The 12,819-nt window shown below is 35.4% G+C and overlaps 1 protein-coding gene across 7 annotated transcripts in view; it reads right to left on the reverse strand.

Moving 5' to 3' along the window:
- The window catches only part of KLHL24 (kelch like family member 24), a 43,119-nt gene that overhangs the window by 8,444 nt on the left and 21,856 nt on the right, over positions 1–12,819 (reverse strand). For all 7 annotated transcript variants that reach the window (XM_019463301.2, XM_019463303.2, XM_019463302.2 and 4 more), the window contains 4 exons: positions 8,573–8,757; positions 7,251–7,369; positions 2,910–3,098; positions 1,383–1,571 (listed from right to left, as the gene is read on the reverse strand). In XM_019463301.2, coding sequence (XP_019318846.1) covers positions 1,383–1,571; positions 2,910–3,098; positions 7,251–7,369; positions 8,573–8,757 — 682 coding nt within the window. The remainder of the gene's footprint in view (positions 1–1,382; positions 1,572–2,909; positions 3,099–7,250; positions 7,370–8,572; positions 8,758–12,819) is intronic.

The following is a 12,819-nucleotide window of genomic DNA, read 5'->3' on the forward strand; positions in this document are numbered from 1 at the left end:
AAGCCTCCACAAAAATTCCCAAAGTATAAGATTCGAACAGTTTCTGGATTGGGGAAGGGTGCACCTCAACCCCAGAACAGAAGCTCCTGTGTGCTTTGGACCCTTCTGGACCTTACCCTATGTGCTTCTTCATCTGGCTGTTCATCTGTATCATTTATAATATCCTTTAATATACAAAAAACCAAATAAACACAAGTGTTTCCCTGAGTTCTGCGAGCTGTTCTTACAAATTACCGAACCCAAGGAGGGGTTATGGGAATGTTAATTTATAGCCAGTGTGTCAAAAGTACTGGGGACAAGCTGGAGCTAGTGGTTGGCGTCTGAGGCAGTGGCAGTCTTGGGGACTGAGCTCTTAACTTGCAGAATCTGACTCTAACTCCAGGTAGATAGTGTTAGAACTGAATTGAATTGTAAGACACTCAGCTGGAGATGGAGAATTGGTTGGTGTGGCACATATCTGGTGCCAGATGTGCTGTGAGTGTGAGTAAGGAAGAAACAATTCTTTTATTCACTAGGTTGCCTGGAAACAGAAAAAGTAGGGTTGGGGAAGATGATGAATTCTGGTTTAAGTTTGAAGTCATAGAACATCATAAAAAATATCAAATAGGCAGTTGGAAATTTGAGTCTGGAGCACAAGAGAGAGGTTTTAATGATGATAAAGACTTGAAGTATATCAGTACTGGGCAATAAATGTGATCACTCAGGAACAGAGTAGAAACTGGGAAGAGGGAGGGGGAAAGAGGCTCAAGGAAAACTTATATTTAAGGGTTGGATAGAAAAAGTAAGAGTATATGAATGAAACTGAGATTATTAGTAATGACCTCTGGCAGTATAACACCTTAGAGTGGTATAGGTAGAGCTAGACTTCCAGCATCAGAACCATCAAGCATTTTGGTGGTAGAAAGAGGGAGGTTGGAGCCATGAATCAAAGGCCAAGAGAAGGCTTTTGGGGAGGCAGAGGGTAGAGGTGGAGTAGGAGTACAGATAGGAGGAAGGAGACCTGAGCACAGCCATTTCTTTTATGATAAAAGCCACAGAAGGAAAGAAACCAGTTTGGGAACATTTGTTTTCTTCAAAATACCTAAGAAATAGGGATAAGGACTAGAGTAGATTCTGAAAAAGGTCAAGGGAAAAAAGTCACCAGCTCAAGTACAATAGCTGCTTCACCATGGGATGGTAAAAATTAAGCTATTTCAATAAAACAATTCTCTGGAAGGAGTTCAAAACATCATACCATATGCTTAATGTGGAGTTTTAAAAGTTATGAAATAATTCAAGCACACATAAAATATATTAACAGTGAAATTACAGTATATTTATAATGGCCATGTACTTGGTCCCTCGTTGGTTGATTTTTCTTTTGGACTGTTTTACGTTATTACCTGTCGGCTGAATGTATTCTGTACATGCATCCAGTAATCTTCAACTGGATCATAACAGTATATTGCCTTGGTCAGCCCACCAGCAACATATATCAGGTTGTTTAAGGATACGGCTGTTATACACCGCTTGGCAATTGGGATAGCTGCACGAAGTAGCCAAGAATTGGTTTCTGGATCATAAGATTGAACCTAGTAATGTATAGAAATATTTAATTAAAACTTCTAAACAACAATGCAAATTTACTTAATAAAAAAGTCTACCGATACATAGAAACATGATTAAAAATCAAATCCTATTAATTAATTTACATTAATTAATTCACGTTAGTTCACAGAATTAAGAAAGGTTAGCTTGATAGGGAAATGTCTGAATTACAAAATTCTCAGATGCAAATTTATTACTATCAAGCAGAACAGAGTAACACACACAGAGATTATTTCCAGGATGACTGGCTAGGCTATCATGGTAAGTTTCTTTACTTATTTCCGTTAAAATTAACAGTTGGGGTGTCTGGGTGGCTCAGTTGCTTAAGCATCCAACTCTTGGTTTTGGCTCAGTCTGTGAGATCTAGCCCCACGTTGGGGTCTGCACTGACAGTGTGGAGCCTGCTTGGGATTCTCTCTCTCTCTCTCTCTCTCTCTCTCTCTGCTCCTAACTGGCTCTTTTTCTCTCTCAAAATAAATAAATAAACATTAAAAAAAAAAAAGAAAATTAACAGTATAGATTAAAAAAAATTGTGTCCTATAGGATAACTATGCCTCCATTTAAATACAATTTCTTTATACTTTTAGGAAGTCATTTCTTCAAAAGAACACAAGTAAATTTCAATTCAGTGTACTTTGAATTACCACAAATTCTGTATTACTGAATTCTACATATGTAACATTTGACCACATTATATTACAATTCAATTAAAAAAAAGAATTGATTGACAAAATTCAGTAAACAATTGCTAAAGGGATTAGGTATTAGACATTTGTTTCCAGAATAAAAACAGTATTTTCTGAGGTGTGAGGATGGCACATGTTCTTTTATCCCAGGAATCCAATGGACTGCAGCAACTTTGAGCTGTCCTCCATTTACGTTACAGAGGTTTCCTTTCCTCCTTTTTGTTCTAAAAAATACTTTTAAAGTACGCAGAAGATGACCCAGTTGGAAGCAGCATAGCTACTGTATCTTACCTACTCTGCTAATTCACTTCCCAACCGTGTTTTGTGTGAATAATTTTTTGATTCTGTAGACTACTGCAGTTAAGAGGTTTAAAACAATTTATTTAGTCTAAGATCCAAACTCTGAAATTAGTCTTATTTCAAAAAAAATTAGATAAAGTTTTTTACGGAAAATTGTTAGATATATTAGGATTTCACTTCAGCAACTTGAAACTCAATGTTTTCCCCCAAAAGGATAAAGTACCAATTTTTAAAAGGTTCCTCACAATAAGGGACCTAGCTCTCTATTTGATAAGCCTTATGTAGTTTTCTCCTTATATACATCATTGGTAATTTCTATAAGATGACATGGCTTACCTTATCAGAACAAGTATTGTCATCAGGTCCTCCACCAATCACAAACAATTTGCCTACACAGCTAGTCACGGCAGGAGAACTCACTGCTTCCTTAAGGGGAGCAACTTCAGTCCATCGATTTGAAAAGGAATCATAACATTCCACGCTGCTAAGTCTGTTTTGCCCATCATAGCCTCCAACAACATATACCTAATATGCAAAATACATGGAAAAACCTTAATTGTCAAAAATCTGAATTTTTTAAGTAGTTGACTAAGAAATTAAGGGATCTGTCTTTAAAAAGCCCTTGATAACTGTAATTGCAATATATTTAGCTCAGTTTCTGAAACTTTATTGGCACCCTCTTACCACCACCAATGATACTTTTCAGACGTTTTTTCATAATAGCCCCCTCCAATGAAGTTTTAATACCACAGATATATTGTATATCCACTTATGTACTGTATATATATCTGTGCTTTATATATGAAAGAGTACAATTCTTTTCACCCCTAAGAACTGATCGTCACCCCCTTAAGGGTGATACTGCTCATGTTGAGAATTACATGATTGCTTAAATACTCACACTCATGGATAATGAAAATATTTGATTCTTATGAAATAATAAACCTATAAAACTAAAATATTAGTCAAGGATTACTAGACTGTGAGATTACTGAAGGCAGGGTCTATCTTGTTCTTCATTTTAGTACCTACTGTGCCTAGCAAAGTACCTGGGACATAATGAACTCTATACTATATATACATTTCAGTAGGTTTCACAAATATGAGGAAGGTAGGCAGAGTAATATCTTTGAGACAGGTGAACTAATCAACAAGCTATTTATTAAATGATCTATATGCAGAATAACCCATTAAGAATCATGAGATACACAAGAAACTTTTAACCTAAAGATGTTCTCCAGTTTAACATCCACAATTCCTTTAATGAACAGTCATTATCAACTCTTCCCTCCATATCTAAATAACTAGTAAGTCCCACTAAGTCTTCTTTCACAGCATCTCACATCTGTCTTTTCCTCTTGTTACCAATTGCCACTATCCTAAGTCAGGGTCCATATCATTTTATACTTCTCAATTAATCTCCTGGTCTACACTCTTGTGCTCCCTCAACCACAGATTAATCTTCCCAAAATACCTCATCAATTCCTTTTAGTAGTTCAACAATAGATGCCTAAGGGTCAAGGCCAAACTTTATACACTGACATTCCAGTCTTCCCACAATTTATCTTTCTGTGCTCCTCCAAATTTCCAGAGCAGCCAATGCTATTTCGTATTTCAATCTTGCACTTCTCACATTATGTTAAAATGGTCTCTTGGTGGGTTTGTTCTCTCAACAACATGATGTCCAGAGAAGTTAAGTAATTTACTCAAGGTCACCCAGCTGGAAAGGGTATGGCAACTGTGGCAAAATGTAGCAATTAAGGGCCTGGCTTTGAAGTCAAGAGAGGCAGGGTTCATATCTAGCATTGCCATGGAATGTAAACCTTGGGCAGTTTACCTACCCTCTGAGACTCAGTTTTAATTTCCTCAATTTAAAAATGTAGACAGTAATAATACCTATCACATATATAATTTTGAGCATTAAACTTTAATATCATTCCCCTACATGCATAAATTAATAATATATGTTGTGAGCATCAAGATGAAAGGCCTCTAGATTAAGAAAATCTGAGTTTTGTTTTGCCCCTGCTTTATCACTGTCTTTGTAACCTTGGGCAAGTGACTCAATCACTCTGAATTAGGTTTCTTTATCAATTGAAAAAGTGACATGAAATATTCTCTAAGATTCCTTCCTATTTAGATTCTATATTCCAAATCATCCTTACTATCCTACCTTAGTAGTGACAATTTATAAATTTAAATAATTTTATAGGCTTGAATTCAGTTTATACTGTAAGTTTTTTGGACAACAGTTTCTATGAGTTGAATATATGCTATGTAAGAAAGACTCCTTTCATTTCTTGACTTACTGCTTCTAAGATTTAGGTAACTTCAAGTCAAGTATACTAACATTGGTCAAATAAATTATTGCTTTCCAATCCATACATGATATTTGAGACATCAATCATTTTCATTTGCCTTTGTGCTTCCAGGCTAAATAAGTACTATTTTTTTTAGTTAGATCTCTTCTCTTTCTACCCCCTTGAATATTTTGGCTGCCCCTTTTCAGTAATATTTTATCATTCTTGACGCATGACTACCAAAACCAATACAGTAAGTACTGGAGTGCCTGGGTGGCTCTGATGATCTGAGCATGAGTTCGAGTCCCGCATCAGGCTGCTGCTATCAGCACAGAGCCTGCTTCAGATCCTCTGTCTCCCTCTCTCTCTGCCCCTCTCCCATGTTCTCTCTCTCAAAAATAAATAAACATTAAAAAAATAATATAGTAGGTACTAACAAACTAGTGATTTTGGAAAATATTTAAATAGAATTAATATTTTATTTCCATTACATCTATTTCAAGATCCTCAATGTTTCATTGACTGTCAATAGCAGCAGCACAACAGATCAATATCCTTAGGAATAAACAGTAGCTTTCAAAATGTGCTTTGAGAAACTCTAGTATTCTACAGTATATAAATTTCAAGAATCCTCCATGGGGAAATAGGGGGAGGGCACGAGGGCTGATGAGAGGCTGAATGGGAAGGGTTCCTGCACCATCTCAGTTTCAATTAGAGCAGTTCTGTTTTCTCACTGGTGGCTCTAAAATGTCTCCATAGGAGGACCTAAGAGGCAGCAATCTTTTTAGAAGAGGGCTTCAGGGAACCAGTCAAAACATGAGTAACGGGGCGCCTGGGTAGCTTGGTCAGTTAAGCATCTGACTCTTGGTTTTAGCTCAGGTCACAGTCTCATAGTTATGGGATCGAGCCCTGTGTTGGGTGCTGCACTGGGTGCTTGGGATTCTCTCTCTCTCTCCCTCTGCCCCTCTCCTCGGTCCATGCTCTCTCTTTCTATAAAAAAAACAAAACAAAACAAAAAACAAAAAGAACCCCACAAAACCCAAAAAACCCGTGTAAGCAAGTATGCTGCTTTTGCTCAGATTGCTCGTTAATTTGAGGTAGCTTTGGAGGAGCTGACAGAGATGGAGGTAGTGAAAAGCTAAAGAGCCCTTGGTATACTGCTGTATTTTTATCTGTTCTGTGTAATGGTTTTTATGTTAGATTTAACTTTAAAAAGAGGGTGTAGGCTCAGTCGGTTCAGTGTCCTAACTTTGGCTCCGGTCACGATCTCACAGTTTGTGAATTCAAGCCCCACACTGGGCTCGCTGCTGTCAGTGTGGAGCCCACTTTGGATCCTTTGTCCCCCTCTCTGTACTTCCCCGACTTGCACTCTCAAAAATAAATAAAAGCCTCTGTGCTGACAGCTCAGAGCCAGGAGCCTGTTTCAGATTCTGTGTCTCCATCTCTCTCTGACCCTCCCCTGTTCATGCTCTGTCTCTGTCTCAAAAATAAATAAACGTTAAAAAAATTAAAAAATAAAAAATAAAAATAAATAAATAAATAACGTTAAAAAAAAAAAGAGGATGTAGCTGGTTTAAAAAAGTTTGGAAACCACTAGTCTATAAGTGTTTCTCAAGTTCCTAAGGACAAAGAAGATAAATTATATACTTTTACTTTTTTTAATGCTTATTTATTTTTGAGAGAGACAGAGAGAGGGAGAGACAGAGTGTGAACGGGGGAAGGGCAGAGAGTGAGGGAGACACAGACTCCGAAGCAGGTTCCAGGCTGTCAGCACAGAACCCAACACAGGGCTTGAATTCTCAAACTGCTTCAAGATCATGACCTAAGCTGAAGTCAGATGCTTAACCGACGAGCCACCCAGGCGCCCCCAAATTATATATTTTTAAATATGTATTAGCTACAGTCAATAATCAGTTTTCTTTAAAATATGTTGTTGAATTTATCTTAACACTTACTTTAAACTTTTGTCCCTAACTTGTGTAAAGAAAAAAGATAAAATAACATCACTCTAGATAAATGTATCTCCTCCTGACTGCCAGTCAGCAAAGGAAAATGATTGCTTGGATTAGACATTGGCCTGTTTTTGTACTTGATGTAACTCCTTTACTTTCCAATGCTTCTTAGGCATTCAGACTCCAATGGAGCATAAAAAGAGAAATGTGCTTCACTGCCACAAATTCCAAATTGGGAAAAAAAAATATCCATTCAAAAGTACAGTGTCAAATTGTTTGTATCTGCAGTTTATCTACTGAGGTTAGAAATGGAAGGAAATACAATTTGAATCCAAAATACCCAGAGAGTGAGTAAAATGAAAGATTCAGCTGTGGTATTTATTTTGGAAATGTACCAGCAATAGTAATAAAAAGTGGTTTCTTACTTTACCAAGAAGGACAGCCATTTTGTGACGCCATCTGCCTTTATTTAGAGAAGCAACTCTGATCCAAATATTTAACTGTGAGTTATAAATCCACACATCACGACCATTGATTCTTCCACCTTTAAATGCAAAACAATGTACACACAATAATATATATATCACTAAGGGACTATGCTCAAGGCATAGATAATTAAAACATAGGATTTATTCAGTCTAAGAATTTGTGAATTCAGTTCAATAAATGAAAGACCCTCTTAAAGTTTAATGGAAATAGTTCCACAGAGCAGATTTAAACTTGGCTGATTATCTTGAAAAATAATAATTATAGGCCCCAAATAATAAAATGCAGAATATGAATTTTACAAATGTATGAGACTATTAATTTGAATCAGACATCAGAAGCACCCAAACAGAATTATTTAAAAAAAGTTTTTTTAAATCATCCATTTTTTCAAAAGTATACTATCGTACAAAATAAAGTATGTATTGTTACATTGTTCAACAGGTAGTAATATAGTAATCTGCAAAGCTGGTAAAATTATTAACCATGAACAGACTTAGGACCATTGATACAGTAGTTATACTTTGTATACGTCTGTCATTTTACTGTCTCTGATTTTAGATGTAACATCACATAAACGAAGTTAAGAATTTTGGGGCACCAGGGTGGCTCAGTTGGTTGAGCTTTTGACTTCAGCACGTGATCACGAGATCAGGTCACGATCTCACAGTTTGTGAGTTTGAGCCCAGTATCTGGCCCTGCTATGACAGCTCAGAGCCTGGAGCCTGCTTTGGATTCTGTGCATCCCTCTCTTTCTGCCCCTCCCCCGCTTGCACTCTGTCTCTCAAAAACAGACGTTAAAAAGAAATTAAAAAAAAAAAAAAGTAGTTAAGAATTTTAAGGAAAATCATGTTTCATAAACTTTGGGAGAATTTCAGAAAAGCTGGGTTGATTGGAGATGCTTAATTATATGGGTTATTTTTCACTTTGCATACTTTACTGTGTTCCCTAAAACAAAGTTAACAGGTAAAAGTTAAGAAAAATTATACTATATTCTATATGCATTTGATAACATTTAAAATATGATGATTACAAGCATTTTTCTAGTGGATCTCTTATAAATCACTCTAGATCATCTTGAGCTCGTTTTTAAGCACAAAAAGTCACTCTTGGTTTTATTTGTTGTATAAACTGATCTGCCTAAAGTGGGCATATTCACTTTCACTGTTTTTTGTTTTTGTTTTTTTTTTGAGACAGTACTATTCTTTAAAACAGCCAAGCTATGTTCAAATTAAAAGTTGCTACAGTAATAATTCTTTACCTGAAACAAGAATGTCATTCCTTAGAGCACAGACCGCATACTCTGATTTGGTAAATTCTGGAAGCTTAGCCAAAGACTTCCATTCTCCTGTCACAGGATCATAACACTCAGTGTATGGAAGATTAAATCCTCCAACCCGTTCACAGCCTCCAACGACAACAATCACCTCAGAATAGCCAGTTGACCTAAAATAATTATTATAGGAATGTTTAAATAATAAAATACATGCAAGATCATTGGAAACTCTAAAGACATACCATTATCACTAAGAAAGCAGAACACGATTATAAAGTAAACAGTTTATTCTCTGAGCATGTGCCAAATAATACAGGCTGCCAATGACTTACTTTGAGAACATTTATAAGGGATTTAGTGACATCATTTTCCACAGAAAATTTCTATGGGTACTTTTTTCTATGAGTTTTGCCTCAAAAATTGTAAAGCAGTCTAAAGATCCTACCTAACTCAACTGGAATCCTGGTATTAATAAGGATGATTTTCAAATGTAGTTTTGTAGCAATTCAGATGTGTATAATCATACCAAGGTAAGATAATGTAGACAAATGGTGCTTTTTCATCAGACTGCTAGTTCTAAAAAAACGAATTCATAGTATAAGTACCCTTTAAAGGAGTATGTGTACTTATTCAGAAGTTATTTTTTATAATAATCTTTTAAAGTTAAGTAATTAAAGTAATCCAAAGCAAAACACTGAGCAGTCACTAAAAGAGTTTATAACAAAGAATATTAATGGAAAAAAGCAAGACAAAAATTATACAGAAGGTCTCATCAATACTATGTAAAAAATGCATCTGGAAAGAATATACCAAAGTGCTAACGATAGTTATCTCTGGATAGTGTGGCTTCCTTCTATCAACACAAATTTTCAAGATGATAATGAGCACGGAGAATTTTTAGAGTGGAAAAAAAAAAATATTTAGAGCACTAAGAGAATCCTAAGGTTTATGTTAGTCACAGGATTCTTTTGTTTTGTAGTTTAAATTTAAGTTAGATACAGGAAAAACTAAAAACTTATCTAAGTTTTTTGTTGTTGTTGTTGTTCATAAGGATCAATAGATAGTTTGGAATTTGAAAGTTATTTGGCTTTTATATTTTTTCACAAATATAACTGAAATGAAAAATGCACCTACGTTTTATGGTTGTTATAATTTTAAGTCTCATGAAGCAAAATGCTAACAATCCCTCTTCTATTAACTTAAATATGGAGGGAAGATAGACCACATCAGAACACTGATTTGTAGTTTTAGTCATTACACTAAAGTTACACAATTACACTAGAAAAAAACAAAATTAAGCAATACTGGTATGTTCCTCTAACAGAAATACTCTATTCTAGCTACATTTACTCATAGCTTTTCCAGCTAATAATCATTCTCCTGTTCCATGTCAGCCATATTTTTCAATTATAAAATCAGAAAAATATATTGTAGAAAAGAATCTTGTTCATAGATGGAATAAAAATTACTTTTAGGAACCCAGCAAATCATATAACCCTAATCTAGTACATAGTAAAATATTATTGGAAAGATGGAAATATTATCAATACTATTTTCCAAATAATTCCAAAATGAGACTATTAAAGTATTCCAAAATGAGTAATTCCAACACAAAACTATTAAAAGTAAAAAGAATAACACCAGATACGTAGTATAACTATTAACTTCTTTCTTTCCATAAAAGTATCATTTCCCAAAATTACACTTAAAATACCTCTAAAACAAATCCATGTGATATTCCTCAAAGCCTTATTTATTTTTATTTATTTTTAAAAAAAATTTTTTTTAACGTTTATTTATTTTTGAGACAGAGAGAGACAGAACATGAACAGGGGAGGGTCAGAGAGAGAGGGAGACACAGAATCTGAAACAGGCTCCAGGCTCTGAGCAGTCAGCACAGAGCCCGACGCGGGGCTCGAACTCACATACCGCAAGATCGTGACCTGAGCCAAAGTCGGACGCTTAACCGACTGAGCCACCCAGGCGCCCCAAAGCCTTATTTATTGATTGATCAAAACAAAAGTTGCTAAATACTGTCATTGGGGTCCAACCACTCCCAATTATTTTAATGTAAAATCAATACAACTATTATTATATTATAGAATTGTGCTTTACACTTTTCCTATAACATTTTATTTGTTTTATAGTTTCTCTTTGCTTAATGTTGCTTGCCTTTTTCAAGACTTCTTCGCCTAATAAACATATATTGTATGTTTTTGTACCTTGGGACAAGAGAAAAGAGCACAAAAAGCTAATGGTCAAAACAATTAGTCCCACTAAAAAAAAAAAAAACAAAACACAAAAAAACAATTAGTCCCACTAAATAAAGGATCATTTTGGGTGTACTGGAATGTGTTTTTATTTGAAAGGATCAATAAACTAGTAATTTTGCCTGTATGGAAGGTCTTATTTGCAACCAAATGGCTTTTAACTTAAAGACAGGTCTAGTGTTCTCATTATAGAGACTGTTAACCCAATAGAAGTTATTTTTATTTCTTGAGCTTGGAAAACTTTTATCTATGGTGGGGAGATGATAGCCTTAATGGAAATAAGTTACTCCAGCTGATGATGGCAACTAGAACAAAAAGGCATTCAAGATGATACTATAGGATGAATCTATATTCCGAGATTCAAAAATATCTGAAAACTGCTCCACCAAACAAAATAATTAACTAAAATAGAGATATGAGACTACATGGTTCTTTAGTCCATAAGGTATGACACTTACTAAACTCAATGTATTAATATATCTAAAAAAAACCCTACATATCAAAAGAGGGGTTTGGTCAGTTATAGAAGCAACAAGTAAATGAATGAAAAAGTATAATAATCACAGAGGCAAACATTTCCTGTGCTCATTCAAGTTACTTCTAAGGGAAAAAGAATCTTAGGTTAGCTAACTTGAACATTACTGGTTCTTTGGTAAGAATATTTTTGTGGTTGTGGAGACTTGCTCAAGCTATACTAGCTGAGAGGATTCTGATTCTAAAGATCTACTAACTCCCTTTGTTTGGATTCCATGCTTGCCCAAACAGCCTTTGAAAACCTTCCCACTTAGTGACCTGTCCATAGTAAGAGAATACTCTAAACAGACTGACTTAAAGATCTATATGTGCTGATATAGAATAATCTCCAAGATACTTATAAGTGATAAAAACAAGGTGCAGAGTGGAGTGCATAAAAAAAAAGTAGGCAGGTATGTGCGCATATATTCACATGCCCACTTCTATATGCAAAGTATATTTCTAAAGAGTTCAAAAAACTGGCAACAGGTATCCTTTGGGGAGAATTGATATATCAAGGGTCAGGTAGAGGGAGACTTACATGTATACTTTTATGTAAAAATGTTTGAGTTAAAAATAAAGAAACTAACATGGAGAAAAATGGTAAACTATGCATACTATAGTATAACAGATTATTATTCTTAAGACGGAGTGGAAAAAATTGAAAACACTGAATTTTAAAATACTCTTTTTTTTTTTTTTCTGTGAGAGAGAGAGAGAGAGAGAGAGAGCGAGCACAAGTGGGGGAGAGAGGCAGAGAGTGAGAAAGAGAGATAAACTCCATGCTCAGCATGGTGCCTGATGCAGGGCCCGATCCCACTACCCTGGGATCATGACCTGAGCCAAAATCAAGAGTTGGATGCCCAACCGACTGAGCCACCCAGATGTCCCGAAAATACTATTTCTTAAAAACAAACAAACAAACAAATTAAAAGATTTATGTATTTATTTTGAGAGAGACAAGATAGTGAGAGTGGGGGAGGGGCAGAGAGAGAGGAAGAGAGAGAGAATCCCAAACAGACTCCACCCTCAGCACAGAGCTGGATGTGGGGCCAATCTCATGACTGTGAGACCATGACCTATGCCAAAATCAAGAGTTGGCTGCTTAACCGACTGAGCTACCCAGGCACCACCACCCCCTGCCCAAAATCTTAATCATATCTTTGTCTACTCATTGGTTTCCAACAGGAACTTGAACCTTGTCTCCCTTATGCACATAATTTTCATTATATAGTTAACTGATTATTAGGCAAGATAGACAATTATTAGAAAAATACTTAAAACTGATTCCAAACTCAAAATGATAAGCTTATTAAATCTTAGCTATCTCTATTCTTCAATGGAATGTGACAAAGAGCATCAAATTTTTCCATAGACATGAACAAACTATGCTTAAAATAAACCACATTAAGCATTTCTGTCTCTCAAACAATATTTCCTATTCTGTAA

The sequence above is a fragment of the Panthera pardus genome, unplaced genomic scaffold (assembly GCF_024362965.1).
Source record: "Panthera pardus isolate Hobbes unplaced genomic scaffold, ASM2436296v1 HiC_scaffold_16, whole genome shotgun sequence".
NCBI classification, from domain to species: domain Eukaryota; kingdom Metazoa; phylum Chordata; class Mammalia; order Carnivora; family Felidae; genus Panthera; species Panthera pardus.